At 44.2% G+C, this 17,870-nt stretch overlaps 1 protein-coding gene across 1 annotated transcript in view; it reads right to left on the bottom strand.

The window, feature by feature from the left end:
* Positions 1–17,561, bottom strand: part of LOC121556700 (E3 ubiquitin/ISG15 ligase TRIM25-like) — a gene marked incomplete at its 3' end in the record, with an annotated part of 29,036 nt that extends 11,475 nt beyond the window's left edge. The window contains 6 exon segments of the mRNA XM_045218682.1: positions 8,024–8,509; positions 8,742–8,804; positions 8,930–9,089; positions 9,192–9,425; positions 16,445–16,540; positions 16,965–17,561. Coding sequence (XP_045074617.1) covers positions 8,024–8,509; positions 8,742–8,804; positions 8,930–9,089; positions 9,192–9,425; positions 16,445–16,540; positions 16,965–17,561 — 1,636 coding nt within the window.
* Positions 17,562–17,870: the final 309 nt, after the last annotated feature.

The following is a 17,870-nucleotide window of genomic DNA, read 5'->3' as shown; positions in this document are numbered from 1 at the left end:
TCCTGCCCATCGGTGCCATGAACGTCATCAGCATCCTACCTCTGCTGCTGCTGGCCCCTCTCATGGAGTGTGTCACCTCCTGCTACCTGTCCATGGAGAAAACACCCTTCTCCCACGCCAGAGTCATCAGTAAGCACACACACACGGCACAGATACACACACAAACACACACAGAGAAAGACACACACACACACAAACACACACACACACACACACACACACACACACCCTACTGGTGTACCTGCCCCCTACTGCTGTATTAGAGACAGACAAGAGACGTTTGAACCAAATGAATGCTTCTTTCTCTTCCCAGCCTTCCTCTCTTCTCTGTTCCAGGCTCTGTGATCTCCTTCCACCTGACACCCAGTCATATCTGAGGCATCTCCCTGCACTTCCTCCCCCTGTGGATATACTGCTACATAGATGACTGGAAATAGCTGATTCATTGTGTCAATCAATTCAATAACAGAGCAATTCCAATGTCATGATTTTGACTTTTATATTGAAAGATCACATTGATTCAGTAATTGATTCAGAATACAGAATTATTTGGATTCATACATGGACATGGGTGATTTAAATATTCTCATCTGATCATAAATGGATCAACAATGATCCCAGTTTCTGATTTGACTGGTTTGCCAGTACTACAGTTTACATCAAGAGAAAAAGAGACCCATTTCCAGAGGATTGCAACAGCCAAGAGGTGATCAGGTAGACAGTAAAAGTCTGAAGCCTGAGTGTCAGTCTGTATGTGCCATCATGCCATCTGTTAAGCAAGAGCACTAACAGATCTGGGACCAGGCTTTTATTTTTATTTTTACAATAAATTTAAAAAAGGGGAATTGAACCAGATCATAGGCCTACTGGAATACTGTTAATAACCCAGAAGCTCTCCATCAATATGTCTGAAATGGTTGAAATCATCTGTACCTACTGGTAATTATTGAGATATGATTTTGTACCAATCCCAAACCCAGGATAAAGGGGCTGAGTGAATGTGGTCTGGACTCTGTGGAGGAGGGTCATTGTGTCAGAGACGCTGTAGAAGGACAGAGTTCCTGCCCTGTGGTCCAGGTACACTCCTACTCTGGAGGAGCAGGGGACAGATATTTCTGTTTTTATTAGCATTGGGCCAAAACCTACAATGGGGGGGATAGCACTCCAAAGTCCAGGACTGACTGTTACCTAGAAATGTAGACTCTGGGAACATTCCTTTCCTGATGATCCCTCTATATGACACTGCTATTTCAACCCATCCACCGCTCCACTCTACCTCCCAGTAGCAGACTCCAGACAGGCCCTCTCTACACAGCACCTGTCTCCAGTAGTCAGGATAGGGCTGAGCTTTATCAGTGGCTGTCACCTTCCAGTTTCCCTCAGACAGCCTGAGTTCTGGATAAGCTGTATTCAGATCCAATGTCAGCTGGAGGACGTCTGACTGATGAACAACAAAACCCAATAAGGAAAAGAAAGAACATGTATGTTGTCTTTGAGAGGGTGTTTGAATATCACTTACAGAGGGACAACTCTTCTTTGGTCTTCGGCTAAGGAGACATTTCGAATTCTGTCACTATTAAAAAAATGCAACTTCATATCACATGTATCAAGGCAGTTGAGTTACCTGGAGGAAATGGATGTGATCCTCTGTGTGTGAGAGCTGCTCCAGCTCAGTGCTTCTCTTCCTCAGCTCAGCTATCTCCTGCTCCAGTTGCTCCAGGAGTCCTTTAACCCGTCTCGCTGCAGTCTTCTCCTGGCCTCTAATCAACCTTTTCACCTCAGTGAGTATTCTCTCAATGGACCCGATCAGTTCAGTAAAGATTGTCTCATACTTACTAACTTCTGCCTGTACAGAGCACTGATAACTCACAGAGAGAGAGGAGGGGGTCAATTTCCACTGTTACTGGATTCCAGACAACCTGTTCCCCAGTGTTGTCTTGGTACTATTTTCACAAGTGTGTGGTAAAATTTCACAACTCTTAGAACAAAACTCATCACAGATCGTCAAAAAGGCTGTTACTTTTTTCTTCAGAACTTGAAGCACATTTTCAATTGACTAAGTACAAAACACAAAACCACACAGTAACATTTTCACCAAACCTAAATCAGTGTTTCATCTAGAAATACCTTTCATATAAAGTAAATGCCCTTCACAATGCAATGCTCACAATACTTTTCATATGATTCTCTTCTCATTTGTTTAAATACATTTGACCATCACTTAATCTAACTGCGCTTAACGGTTAATCACTTAACCGTGGGGTATCTGTATATGCCATGTATGCCTGTTTGTGCATTTGTGTGGGTTTATAAAAGGGATGTCTAAGCCAGAGAGAGACAGACGTTTCATGGAACTGCTCGGCTTTCGTTATTAGATAATACAAGTCTAATTCTTGGATTCACAGGCTCCAGTTTCTTGTGTGATATGTTTGAGTTGACTACTTTCATGAGTCATATATATTTCTACAACAGCAGACGGCAAGGAACTGTTGTGTCTAATGAAGTCAGGGCCATCGTCGTTGACCATGTGGTAAACAGAGGCCTTACCATGGCAGAGGCTGCCAGATTAGTTCACCCCAATCTGAAAAGATCAACTGTCAATAAGATCATAAGAACATTTTCTCCAAGAAAACCGGTAAGTCTGAAGGATATGCACTATGCTTTACCATTACATTTACAATAAATTACATGTTGTAATGCATGTAAATTCACATAATTTGTTCCAGTATTCTTCCAGTATGATCTACTAACAGTATACTCTTGTTCTACCCTCAGAATTGACAGAAGACCCCCATGATGGTGGTGGCCGTGTGCTGACCGACCAGCAGGAGTGGGCAGTGGTGGAAATGGTGAGAGCCAGGAATGACATACGTCTGTCTGAAATAAAGCAGGCAATTGAGGAGAATGATGACACCTTTGCCAATGTGGCACCCATCAGCCTACCAACAATCACCCGCCTTTTGAAGAGGCACCAGGTATCTATGGAACACATTGACCTGGAGCCTTCTGGGAGAAACAACTGGGGGCCGAGTATGTTCAGGTACAGCACTATATAAATACACTGTATTACTGTATTACTGCTATTAATGCACATGCTACTTCACAATATCATAATGGAACTATACTGTAAAAAGAACTAACCAAAATATATTTTTAGAGGGTGATGGTGCTTGATGCTGCTGTGAACCATCACTAGTATATCTTTGTTGATGAGGCGGGCTTCAACCTGGGCCAAAACTTGGTGCCGTGGGCGGAACCCTATTTGCCGACGGGCGTCCGTCCAAGTGCCTGGACAACGTGGGGGAAACATTTCCAAGAGCAGCAGCTATCTCTGAAGATGGTGTGGTAGGACGTAGACCATTACTTGGATCCTACCACGCTGCACACCTCATTGGGTTTCTCAATGAAATGGAGCAGGCCTGTCAAGGTGAAGGGGTCACCTATGTCATTGTGTGGGACAATGTCAGGTTCCACCATTCAGAGGTGGTTCAGGCATGGTTTCAGGTCCCTCCCTGATTCGTGACCCTATTCCAGCCCCGGTACTCTCCTTCCTCAACCTTATTAAATAATTTTTTTCATCATGGAGGTGGAAGGTGTACGATCGCCATCCCCATGAGCGTGCCACCCTCCTTCTGGCCATGGAAGAGGCATGTGATGACATCAATGCAGACCAATGTCAAGCTTTGATTCAACATGCCGAAAGGTTTCTGCAGCGGTGCATGAACAATGAGGACATTTACTGATGTGGATGAGAATTTATGGCCAAATGCTCTAGATAGGCTTGATGCAAATTAATGCGTGCTAAACATTATTTTATTTTCATTCATGTAATGTTTCATTTAATGTCTTACATCTAATTACAGACAGTACTGTATGTTGCAATTATATCAGAAAAATAAAAATGTTTCCCCATGAATGATTGTAGAGGATGTCATCATTGATCACACCTTTGATTACACATTGGATAGATATCATGGAAATGATAGATTGTCAATGTTGTTGGGTAATGTAAGTGTATTGCCTAATGTAATCTGTAATTTACAGTACTGTAGCATATTACTTTCAGCACTTCTAAGGGTTATTTGAAACAATTATCTTGCAGTGATTGCTATTGGATTAACTGGTAGTTAATGATATATTTTCAATTGAGTAGTTTTAAGTTGTTTTTTGTGATTAAACCAATGCTCTCATTACATTTATATTTTGAATCAATGGTTGTGTGGTGAGAGATGTTTCCAATCCAAATGAATGCACAATGACAGGTTTTGAATGAAAGACTGGCTGCCTTACACAAGCGTGACCAGCTTGGAGTTTTATACTAAGAGTTGTGAAAATGTACCACCTGCTTGTGAAAATAGTACCAAAGTGATTAAAACAAAACCGTAATATGATTTTTGGGGATGAATTGTTAATTGATTTTTAAATAAGGAACACTGAGGGAAAACACAACAGAAGAAAAAGGGGGGACGCAACCACTACAGTGAGGGAAAAAAGTATTTGACCCCCTCTCAAATCAGAAGGATTTCTGGCTCCCAGGTGTGTTTTATACAGGTAACGAGTTGAGATTAGGAGCACACCCTTAAAGGGAGTGCTCCTAATCTCAGCTTGTTACCTGTATAAAAGACACCTGTCCACAGAAGCAAACAATCAATCAGATTCCAAACTCTCCACCATGGCCAAGACCAAAGACCTCTCCAAGGATGTCAGGGACAAGATTGTAGACCTACACGAGGCTGGAATGGGCTACAAGACCATCGCCAAGCAGCTTGGTGAGAAGGTGACAACAGTTGGTGCGAATATTCGCAAATGGAAGAAACACAAAAGAACTGTCAATCTCCCTCGGCCTGGGGCTCCATGCAAGATCTCACCTCGTGGAGTTGCAATGATCATGAGAACGGTGAGGAATCAGCCCAGAACTACACGGGAGGATCTTGTCAATGATCTCAAGGCAGCTGGGACCATAGTCACCAAGAAAACTATTGGTAACACACTACTGCCGTGAAGGATTGGAAATCCTGCAGCGCCTGCAAGGTCCCCCTGCTCAAGAAAGCACATATACATGCCCGTCTGAAGTTTGCCAATGAACATCTGAATGATTCAGAGGAGAACTGGGTGAAAGTGTTGTGGTCATATGAGACCAAAATGGAGCTCTTTGGCATCAACTCAACTCGCCGTGTTTGGAGGAGGAATGCTGCCTATGACCCCAAGAACACCATCCCCACCGTCAAACATGGAGGTGGAAACATTATGCTTTGGGGGGGGTTTTCTGCTAAGGGGACAGGACAACTGCACCGCATCAAAGGGACGATGGACGGGGCCATGTACCGTCAAATCTTGGGTGAGAATCTCCTTCCCTCAACCAGGGCATTGAAAATGGGTCGTGGATGGGTATTCCAGCATGACAATGACCCAAAACACACGGCCAAGGCAACAAAGGAGTGGCTCAAGAAGAACCACATTAAGGTCCTGGAGTGGCCTAGCCAGTCTCCAGACCTTAATCCCATAGAAAATCTGTGGAGGGAGCTGAAGGTTCGAGTTGCCAAACATCAGCCTCGAAACCTTAATGACTTGGAGAAGATCTGTAAAGAGGAGTGGGACAAAATCCCTCCTGAGATGTGTGCAAACCTGGTGGCCAACTACAAGAAACATCTGACCTCTGTGATTGCCAACAAGGGTTTTGCCACCAAGTACTAAGTCATGTTTTGCAGAGGGGTCAAATACTTATTTCCCTCATTAAAATGCAAATCAATTTATACAATTTTTGAAATGCGGTTTTCTGGATATTTTTTGGGTTATTCTGTCTCTCACTGTTCAAATAAACCTACCATTAAAATTATAGACAGATTATTTCTTTGTCAGTTTGCAAACGTACAAAATCAGCAGGGGATCAAATACTTTTTTCCCTCACTGTAACATTACAGTATGATATTCTAATGACGCAACCACTAACATTACAGTATGATTTGTAATGAGGCAACCACTAACATTACATTATGATATTCTAATGAGGCAACCACTAACATTACATTATGATATTCTAATATTCTAATGAGGCAACCACTAACATTACATTATGATATTCTAATATTCTAATGAGGCAACCACTAACATTGCAGTATGATTTCTAATATTGGAATGAGGCAACATCTAACATTACATTATAATATTCTAATGAGGCAACCACTAACATTACAGTATGATATTCTAATGAGGCAACCACTAACATTACAGTATGATATTCTAATGAGGCAACCACTAACATTACAGTATGATATTCTAATGAGGCAACCACTAACATTACAGTATGATATTCTAATATTCTAATGAGGCAACCACTAACATTATAGTATGATATTCTAATGAGGCAACCACTAACATTACAGTATGATATTCTAATGAGGCAACCACTAACATTACAGTATGATATTCTAATGAGGCACCACTAACATTACAGTATGATAGTCTAATATTCTAATGCCAGTGAGCAAATCTCCAATCTCCACCCTATTCCCTATGTAGTGCACTACTTTAGATCTGGTCAGAAGTAGCCTAGTGCACTACGTAGGGAACAGGGTGTCATTTAGGCCAGAGTCAGTAACTCCCTGGGTATGAATTCTCTCTATCTTATCTGTCTTCTATATGATGTTCTCCTCTCCTCCTCTCTTCTCTCCTCTATTCACTCTATTCTATCATCCACACCACATGCCAGCTTCAACACAATCCATTTACAAGTTAAAGACACACCTTGGAATAAATAGCAAAGGAAAACTACTACTAGATGGATTTTTTATTTTATTTATTTCCATGAATCATATTTAATAACTGAACAGTAGCAGACCTAACTTCATCTGTTCCTGACTCTGGGTAGTGGATTAAAAAGACCATCAATCTCCAATGATATTAAAGTACAATCTTGAACATAACTGATATACTGAGTGGCAAGTCAAGATATCTGCTGGGTTTTTATTGTTTGGTTAATAGCACCACCTGCTGGACAGGTTTAATGTTGCTTGACTGAGCAGTATGGGAGAATAAAAGATGCCAAATTTAGGGCCGGTTTCCCGGACATCTCCATTGAACATGCTTTTTAGTCTAGAACTAGGCTTCATCTGTGTCCGGGAAACCGGCCCATATAGTTCAATTAGCAAGTAAGTAACACTACCTGTTCCATGATACTGAGGAAAATGACATTGAGACAGAGAACCAATTGAGAAAACATTTCAATGGTTCTGAATGACAACCAACATACATTAACAGCATACATCATGATTAATGTAAATGTAGCCAATTAAAACATTGCATTTGATAAAAAATACGTTATTACGTTTTAATTAAACTCTGAAGATTAAATCAGTCAGACAAAAATAATTGTACAAAAAAATTCAGCATTTTTATCTGCGGACCATCACCACCAGCATAACTAGTATCTATGTGGACCCTACTACAGTTTAACCAGCTCAGCTATAGACTACACCAGCATGACTAGTATCTATGTGGACCCTACTACAGTTTAACCAGCTCAGCTATAGACTACACCAGCATGACTAGTATCTGTGTGGACCCTACACAGTTTAACCAGCTCAGCTATAGACTACACCAGCATGACTAGTATCTATGTGGACCCTACTACAGTTTAACCAGCTCAGCTATAGACTACACCAGCATGACTAGTATCTATGTGGACCCTACTACAGTTTAACCAGCTCAGCTATAGACTACACCAGCATGACTAGTATCTATGTGGACCTACTACAGTTTAACCAGCTCAGCTATAGACTACACCAGCATGACTAGTATCTATAGTGGACCCTACTACAGTTTAACCAGCTCAGCTATAGATTACACCAGCATGACTAGTATCTATGTGGACCCTACACAGTTTAACTAGCTCAGCTATAGACTACACCAGCATGACTAGTATCTATGTGGACCCTACTACAGTTTAACCAGCTCAGCTATAGACTACACCAGCATGACTAGTATCTATGTGGACCCTACTACAGTTTAACCAGCTCAGCAGTACCATTATAGAGATAAAACCCAGGATAGAGGGGCTGAATGAATGTGGTCTGGACTCTGTGGAGGAGGGTCATTGTGTCAGAGACACTGTAGAAGGACAGAGTACCTGCCTTGTGATCCAGGTACACTCCTACTCTGGAGGACTGAGGGCCTGATACTTTAGTCACAACATTATTGTGTCTGAACCAATAACCACCTCTACGACACTCTAAACTCCAGGACTTGTCATTCGCTCCAAATCCACCATCTGTCTCTGTTCTGCTGATGTCTTTATATGAGACTGCTGTAACAAACCACCCACTCCACTCCACCTCCCAGTAACAGCGTCCAGACAGACCCTCTCTACACAGAACCTGGTAGTAGTATGTGAATCTGTCTGGATGATCAGGATATGGTTGGACTTGGCCTGTACGTGTCACCTTTCTGTTCCCTTCAGACAGAGAGAGGAGTGTCTGTGCTGTGTTTGGGTCCAGTGTGAGCTGACAGGAATCTGGGAGAAGAGCAGAGCAGAGACCAATGAGGGGAGTTAGAACAATAAGTGAAGTCAGATACTGTATCTACCCTGTCTTTGATTAGAGCACAGCAGAGATCAAATCAGAGAAATATGAGGAGTCAGATAGATACCCAGTCTTTGATTAGATCTACTATTGCTATATATTTCTAGAGGGATTGTTAGGAGTGTCAGTAAAAAGAGACTGTTAGTTACTTCAGAATAAAGAGACTCCATTGTAAGAACTGTTCTCTGGTCTTGGGCTCTGGAGGCAGTACAACATCCACTATATTCACTACAGACACACAAACACATTCACAGAGAGAGGGAATGTTATCATCATACCATATTCCACATGTATATGACTAGTAGGGAACTTTCAATGGTCTAAAGTTGATGTTCTTATTATTTTCAACACACCTGTAGTGGAGATCTTGGTCCATTCTCCTTTAAGGACGTCTTCTAGTTTCTCTCTCAGTTCAGACACAGTCTTACTCACATCTCCAAAGTACTGAAGAGGACGGACAACGATGCTGGGTAAGTCTGAAGATACACTGGTACCGGAGAGAGACTGATATCTCTGGAGGGAGAGAGGGAGAGAGAGAGAGAACAGAACCAAATGATTGAGAGTTTCACATTGAGTTTTAATTTCATATCACATGTATCAAGGCAGTTGAGTTACCTGGAGGAAATGTATGTGATCCTCTGTGTGTGAGAGCTGCTCCAGCTCAGTGCTTCTCTTCCTCAGCTCAGCTATCTCCTGCTCCAGTTGCTCCAGGAGTCCTTCAGCTTGACTCACTTGAGCCTTCTCTTGGGCTCTGATCAGCTCCTTCACCTCAGAGCGCCTTCTCTCAATGGAGCGGATCAGCTCGGTAAAGATCTTATCACTGTCCTCCACTGCTGCCTGTGCAGAGCGCTGTTAAGAGAGAGAGAGAGACTGACTTGTCTTACTTTAATGAGCCATCCTCATTACACTAACACCCCCACCCCCACCCCTAAAAGCAATATTGCGTGACACCACAACCTTATACAGTACCCAACACCACAGTACAATACACCAACCAGCACCACATTCCAACCGTCCATCCAACCCCTCCTCTCCAGCCGTACAGACAGCCCCCCTGAGCCCCCATACCTCCTGAAACATCTCACACTGCTGATCATTTTGTACAACTCAAACTCAACCCTAAGGCGTCAACAGTAATGGCATTACCCTGGCAACACAGAAAAAACATGATGAACAGTCTGTCATTGCAGAAAACGGACACCCCTCCCCAACTCCCAGGTCAACCCGAGCCAACCAGCTATTGGTGTCCAGGGCTCCATGTAATACCCTCCACTGGAGGACCCCTGACCTTTCCAGCACTGGGAGCTTATAGAGCCCCTCCACCTATACCCTGCCATGCTCTCAGCCCCCACAACCCCCTGCCACTGATGCCCCTTCACTCCCACTAAGCTCAGAGTGTTAAAGTCAGTAAGTCCTCCGGACTCTCCTGCCAGTCCCCAGTCTCTGCTGTCACTTGCAGTGGTGGAAACGGTGGTGGCTCCTCAGGCTGCTCCAGCCTCAGTACTGCAGCATAGAAATCAGAGACCCCTGCTGTATTGAGTCTCTCCTGCCGCATGATGAAGATCTGCCGATCCAGCCCCAAAACCACCAGCCCTCCTCAACAGAGCACATGCTGGTTCCCTCCAGCCCACCTCCGTACGGTACAGTAGCCTCTGCGCTGCTTTGAGGCAGAACGCTGCCACCCTGCTCTCCAGGTCCACCAGGCCGTCCCTCCTGGACAGGCAGGTACAGCACTGCCGCCTCAGCCAGTGATGCCCAGACCGGAAAGAAATCACTGGCCAATTTATGCCATAGGGAGGATGCCGCCAAGTGTTGATGATCAGAACCCCTCCCTCTGTATGACACTTGGGAGAGGAGCCACCAAACGTCCTGGTACAGTAGCACGTTTGGTCCTTCTGTACAATGAGTCCAGGTGGGACTTCAGTCTGTACGAGACCGAAAGACCTTATAGTCCACAGAGCAATGCCACAGGCCTCCAGTTCTTTATGTCGCTTCATCCTATTTTGGGCAGGAGAGTCAAAGCCTCCCGTCTACAGCTTAGCGACAGCTCCCCCACCCTGACGCACTCACCAACACACCGTTCTGTCCAATAATTCCCAGAACTTTTTATAAAATCCACAGGCAGACCGTCTGAGAGACAGCAGCTGAGAGTTTGCAGAAAGGCCAGGGAAATGTCTATTTGATTTATCTGTGACAGAGAGAGGTTTGGAAAGGTCTGTGAGCAGAACCTGAGAAAACCCAGGATAATAATAATAATAATAATAAATATGCCATTTTAGACGCTTTTATCCAAAGCGACTTACAGTCATGTGCATACGTTTTTACATATGGGTGGTCCCGGGATCGAACCCACTACCCTGGCATTACAAGGGCACATGTCTCACAGAGGACCACAGAGTTCTGCCCTCTATAAATCAGAGTACAACTCCACAGCCTGCTGCCTCATCTCCTCACAAAAGAAGTTACCCACCCATCAGGCTCCCTCATCTCCTCACAACAGAAGTTACCCACCCATCAGGCTCCCTCATCTCCCCACAACAGAAGTTACCCACCCATCAGGCTCCTCATCTCCCCAACAGAAGTTACCCACCCATCAGGCTCCCTCATCTCCCCACAACAGAAGTTACCCACCCATCAGGCCTCATCTCCCCACAACAGAAGTTACTCACCCATCAGGCTCCCTCATCTCCCCACAACAGAAGTTACCCACCCATCAGGCTCCTCATCTCCCCCACAACAGAAGTTACCCACCCATCAGGCTCCCTCATCTCCCCACAACAGAGTTCTCACCCATCAGGCTCCCTCATCTCCCCCACAACAGAAGTTACCCACCCCATCAGGCTCCCTCATCTCCCCACAACAGAAGTTACCCACCCATCAGGCTCCCCTCATCTCCCCACACAGAAGTTACCCACCCATCAGGCTCCCTCATCTCCCCACAACAGAAGTTACCCACCCATCAGGCTCCCGCATCTCCCCACAACAGAAGTTACCCACCCATAGGCTCCTCATCTCCCCACAACAGAAGTTACCCACCCATCAGGCTCCCTCATCTCCCCGACAACAGAGTTACCCACCCACAGGCTCCTCATCTCCCCCCACAACAGAAGTTACCCACCCATCAGGCTCCCTCACTTCCCACAACAGAAGTTACCCACCCATCAGGCTCCCTCATCTCCCCACAACAGAAGTTACCCACCCATCAGGCTCCCTCATCTCCACCACAAAAAAGTTACCCACCCATCAGGCTAGATGGAAGCATAAGACCATGAATGACATTTCAGAAGATTAGTTTAGTTCTCTCCCTGGATACACCACCACATCCCTACAGGAAAACTCCTGCCTGAGCTTTTTACTGTCCCTCACACTGCTAACGCAAGAGGAAGAACTGAAAACATTACTGCGAAGTAATATAATGATGATTCATGTGTATTATTATTACCTGTTTTTATGCTCATGTTTTGAAATTATACTTCCATTACTATAATGATTATCATCGCCTGAACATTAATTCAGTCACCTCTGGTCGATAAAAACGTATTTTCCAAGTACATTAATTGTCAAATTCATCAACCAGCATCGAGCACTCTGCCTTCTCACGCAAGCGCAGGGGCATGTTGAGGTAAATATGCTAACCGCCAAAGGTTGTCTTATGTCATTTATTGGTGGGGCTGGAAGATGCAGTGTTTTTTCTTTCTATTCAGAGGCTATTTACTCCCAATATGAGATAATTTTATATAGAAGGTTTTTATAATGCATGTTTACTAGGGTTGAGGTTAGCGCATCTGAGTAGGGATTATTTGGGTTCAATACCTGTCCTACCTATCAATCATATTGCTGCTTGTAGCCTATAACTGATGATCCCCACACTAGAAACACCCAAAACTATCTGTGCTAGCAAACCCTGTGTTCCACTCCCTGTGTGAACCTTGAAGTTTGTTAAGAAACAAACACTTGTCTACGCAAAAACAGATATATTTAACTTGATTCCGCTTGGCACCCAGCCGAGAGCACACGAAAAACCACTTGCAAATTTACCAAAACTAACCAACTACTTGCGGTCTGTTAGTCAGTAATAAACGGAGGCAGATTAGCCACCACAACTCTTACGAAAGAGGCGACATCTGCACCAACACACCCTCACATAAATCCCACTCACAACAAGACAAACCTTTTCATTAACACAACCACCGCCTTGTTCATTCTGGATGCAGAGTGCAGATGTTCCGCTCCAACCTGTTCGCCGACCATGAGCAAAACTTCCTCCACACCTTTCTCCGGAACGCACCCGAGCGACAGCGTTTCTTTCTCCATTCTGCTGAGGCCATCACGCCGCCTAACAAACTACCCCTACTCCCCCTCAACTCTAAACGATAAACAGTGGAAAACCAATAAACAAACCCTCAAACCATGAGAAAATAAATTCAGAAAATACGCAAGAACCAAAAGAAAAAAAGAATAGTAGCCTCATCACGAACCACAAAGTCTCTCACACAACCAACTTCTTCTTCATGATATAATGGTGGTCCACAAACCAACGCTAAAGGTGCATGCCGCCACCTACTGTGCTGGAGTGTGTGGTCAATCACGAGTTTCCAACATTTCTAAATCCTCCTACCTAACTCAGTACTTCTGAGAAAATAAAGAAGAGCCCTACTAACTTCAATAGATCCCTCCATCCCCAAAATCCCATCCAAACCCCACCTAACCCCTGTCCAACCTCAATGACCCTACACTTCAATCTTCCTCTCTTCAACATACCTACAACAATATAACAACACATGCTCCACCTTCATCGACCATACACTCCAGACACAAACCATTCCCATGCTTGCCAACCAGATGTAATGACGAGATCAATGACAATTTTCTAACGCAATTGAGTAAACACCACCTCTTCCCCTAATCTGACCTTTGAATCTTGGTCCATCGACCTTTCTGTAAAACTGTAAACTATTCATATAAATGCCGGCCCTTGTGCTCAGAGTACCATCTCTTCTGCCACACATCTATCAAAATGGCTCTGATCTTACATTTGGCCTCACCTCTACCCAGTGGAACATTAATATCAATTATATCTCGTTTCAAAGCTCTTTTAGCTAACTGGTCTACAATTTCATTCCCTTCCACACCCGAATGTGCTGGAACCCAGCAGAATCTCACTACTAAACCCATTCTCTCAATTCTCCATAATAACATTAATACCTTCAGTTCAACTGAGTATACTGACAGTTCATCTGTTAGTCTTCTACAAATCTGCACATCAAATTCAGGAACGTAAACGCCTGCTCCTGTAGCCCACTATCTGGGTCCTTGGATCCATCTGTGAAAAGCGGTAAAAAAGCATAAAATATTCTACCAATATAATTGTCAACCAGTTTCACTATATCACTGACTTCTGACCAATCTTTCCTTTTCTCTACCAAGGTTAGATCAACAACAGGGTCTGGGAGTAACCATGGAGGAACATCCCCTATCACCACAGAAGGGCCAACCTCCAACTCCCTCAAACCACTCTCATCAGCAAGCTTTCCAACTGTCCAACCAAAACCACTGCCTTGTCTACTAGTATATTCCCCAACAGTCATCTAGAACAGTAGCAGTGGGATGCTCAACTCACAGCCTTTCAACCCAATAAGATAATGACCATTTTTTACGCTGTATATCCAAAGGCATCTCGCCTGCCTCCACCAGTAAGGCACATACAGATGTTGATTTAAATGCACCAGTACATATCCTTAAAGCTATATACTGGATTCTGTCCAGCTTCTGAAGCCAAGTCTTTACCTCTGTTCCATAAACTGTACACCAGTAATCAATTGTCGTCCTGATCAGAGCTCTATAAATATCCCTCAACAATTGTCTGTCAGCACCCCATTCATAACCAGAGACCCACACAACCAACTACCGTGAAAGTGATGGAATGAGAGAGACAGAGACATCGTTACAACACTGTACATAGCCATAATATAACGGTTCTTCTTCTTTGGAGTTTAACGGCGGTTGGTATCCAATATGTTGCATTACCGCCCCCAACTGGACTATAATATAAATCTATTTTACTTTGTGATACAAAATGGGAAAAGGGGAAAGGAACATTTAATTAAAAACCTTCCAACTAACCCTACACTCATTAAATACCCACTACCCCATTCCACTACTTTGACCCTATCTGCTCCTGCACCATGCCAACGGCCTGGGAGGACGGGACACCACCACTCAACACACCCTGTAACTCTTCTGAAGTCTAATCTTGTATGCCCAAATAGTTCTCTGCAGCTGCCACCACAATATCTATTTTCTGTGATTTACGTTCCATTTCTGCGGTACAGTTGATAACCATTGCTATGAACTCTAAGAAACTAACTTTACTGAAGCATATATCACTCGTTGGCCTATCCCTCTGTGCTGGCACAGATCTACTACTCACAGGGATCCTCTCAGGATCTGTCACCCTTGACCCATCCTCCTCTACTTCCTTCACTGTCTCAGCATACGACACCTTCTGCACTACTCTGACTCTAGCCACCTCAACCTACCTCTCTCGCACCGGACACTTCAGATCCCCAGCAACATGGGCAACCCTCCAGTTGACACACACTTTATTCACCGAAACTACACAATCCTCTATCCCATGCCCTCCTGCACACTTCCCACATCTTGGAATCTCCCTCCTACAAACTGCTGCAACATGACCATAAACGTTGCACCTGAAACAGCGCAGTGGATTCGGCACAAAAGCTCTAACAGGATAACTGATGTATCCTACCATGACTTTGTTGGGTCAAAACTCAAAAGGACTGACAGTGACTCCTCTGTTTCACCACGCTCACCACCGAGTCTGTGTTGCACCAAACGGCGGGAATCACAAACACCAGCAGTCTTCAACCTTAATTGCTCCACCTCCACACTTAACGCTACCCCAGAAATCACTCCTTTCAATGGTGCCCTGTTCCTAAGAGCAAAGCAAGAAACAGATCTTGACCCAAGTTGCGTGACACGGAGCGCCCACTCCCTCTGGTCAGAAGAAACACAAACAAATATCTCAAGTCCACTACAGGTTACCTTCACTGATTCACTGCACCCAACTCCTTTCCCCACCCACCCTGAAATTACAAATGGATCTGCCAAAAGGTATGGATCCACTTTGTCCCTACAATGTAACTCCTACTGCACCAGATTCTTCTTTATCATGTCCATTGATGCCAGGCTCTGGTTCTGAGCTCTCTTCACCACACCTTCTACCTCACTTAACTCTCCTCATTCATTTCCATTTCACCTCCAGAACTCAGTCTGGCGAATGGCTCACTCTGTTTGCACTTGAATTATAACATTTGAAATGTCTCTATTCCTTTGAACATTTTGTGAGTGCAATGTTTACTGTTCATTTCTGAATGTTTATTTCACTTTTGTTTATTATTTATTTCACTTGCTTTGTTAATGTAAACTTATCTTTCCCATGCCAATAAAGCAATTTGAATTGATTTGAATTGAGAAAGAGAGAGAGAGAGAGAGAGAGAGAGAGAGAGAGAGAGAGAGAGCTCCATGTTAATGTATAGGGGACATTAGTCAGTCAAGGTTACTCATGGTTATGTGATGAGGTAGCCCCGCCTGCGATTTCAAAATCAGTGTCGGCCCTCAGCCCAATAGGGAATGTCCTCTTGCTGTAACGGTCAAGATGTTGTTTTCTCCCTCAGTAGACCCGGGTTCATATCCCGCCGGTTACATTAAGCAGTCTATTCTCTGAAAGGGGTCCAGACAGCCTGTTCCCAACAGTGGAGCCAGTGGGATTGGATAGGGGCCTCTCTCTCTCTCTGACTGGAGGAGAGAAGTGAAATGGTGTGTCTCCTCTGGTCAACAATACTCACCTTGAGAGACTCCACAGCCTGTTGGAGCTCCTTCAGCTCCTTCTCTCTCTCCTGGAATCTCTGCTGGACTTTCTGCTGACTCATCCCCAGCTGCCTCTGTGGAGAATCACTCTTCAATGAGCTATCAAGCTTTATTTGTCCAGTAGATCAATAGTATAGTAATGTGACATAGGGCACATAGAGAGGAAGGTCTAAAATCTTGAGGAAGTCCCTTTACCATATGACATTTTCTATGTTGCTATGTGAATGATTATAGTTTTTATGGTAGGTGTACATGTATCAAGGGGTTGAGACTGAACTTTGAACTCTTAAAAGGGCATTCGGAATGATAATAGTGTTTGACTTCAGAAAATGGTGATACATTTGGATCAAACTCAATATACTCAAGGTTTGTGTTCATATTTGTTCTGCTGAGGATCAATTTCATTTTATTTCTCTCATATTCAAACAGACTTAGTTCCTACTGTATCTTTAATTCTTTGTTTATCAGATAGTAACCAACAAGTAGTTCTGGTCTTACCTGTTTCTCAGTCCTCTCTGCTGCAGCTGACACTGTATCATGGCCTTTATGTTCATCCATTGTACACAGATAACAGATACACTGCTGATCGGTACGACAGTAAACCTCCAGCAGTTTGTCATGATGAGAGCAGATCTTCTCCTGTAGTTGTGCAGTGGCTTTGACCAGCTTGTGCTTCTTGAAAGCAGGAGATTCATAGTGAGGTTGGAGGTGAGTCTCACAGTAAGAGGCCAGACACACCAAACAGGACATGAGGGCTTTCTGCTTTCTGGTCCCAGTGCAGACATCACACGCCACATCTCCAGGTCCAGCATAGCACAGAGCAGGAGGGGGAGCAGCCTGGAGTCCTGTCTTCTTCAGGTTCTCCACCACTTCAGCCAACATGTTATTTTTCCTCAGATTAGGCCTTGGAGTGAAGGTCTCTCTGCACTGAGGACAGCTATAGACCCCTTTCAGAACATCCTGATCCCAGCAGCCCTCAATACAGCTTCTACAGTAACTGTGTCCACAGGGGATAGCCACTGGCTCCTTCAGTAGATCCAGACAGACAGAACAACAGAACTGGTCCTGGTCCAGCAGAACTCCCTGCTGAGCCATTTGGACGGTTGTTCACTCTCACACAGACAGACGACACAGAGACTCAGATCAGTTTCGTTTCCTCAGAAGAGAGTTTGTGGGAGGGGAGGGACTTCCTGGTTCTGCCAGATAGGTGAGGTTAGAGGGAGGGAGGGAGGGAGGGAGGGAGGGAGGGAGGGATAGAGAGAGAACTGCGTTCAACGTGGAGAGGGAGACAAATATTTTAGTTTCTAGGTTAGGGCCCTTCATTTGGAATAAATCTAACAAATATGAGTTGTTAGAATATATAAAGGGTAACAGTTCCTATGAAGTACATTTTATAATTATTTT

Source organism: Coregonus clupeaformis, unplaced genomic scaffold (assembly GCF_020615455.1).
Source record: "Coregonus clupeaformis isolate EN_2021a unplaced genomic scaffold, ASM2061545v1 scaf1722, whole genome shotgun sequence".
NCBI classification, from domain to species: Eukaryota; Metazoa; Chordata; class Actinopteri; order Salmoniformes; family Salmonidae; genus Coregonus; species Coregonus clupeaformis.
Note: the sequence above shows the minus strand (reverse complement) of the source record. Positions and strands in the feature narration are given on the sequence as shown.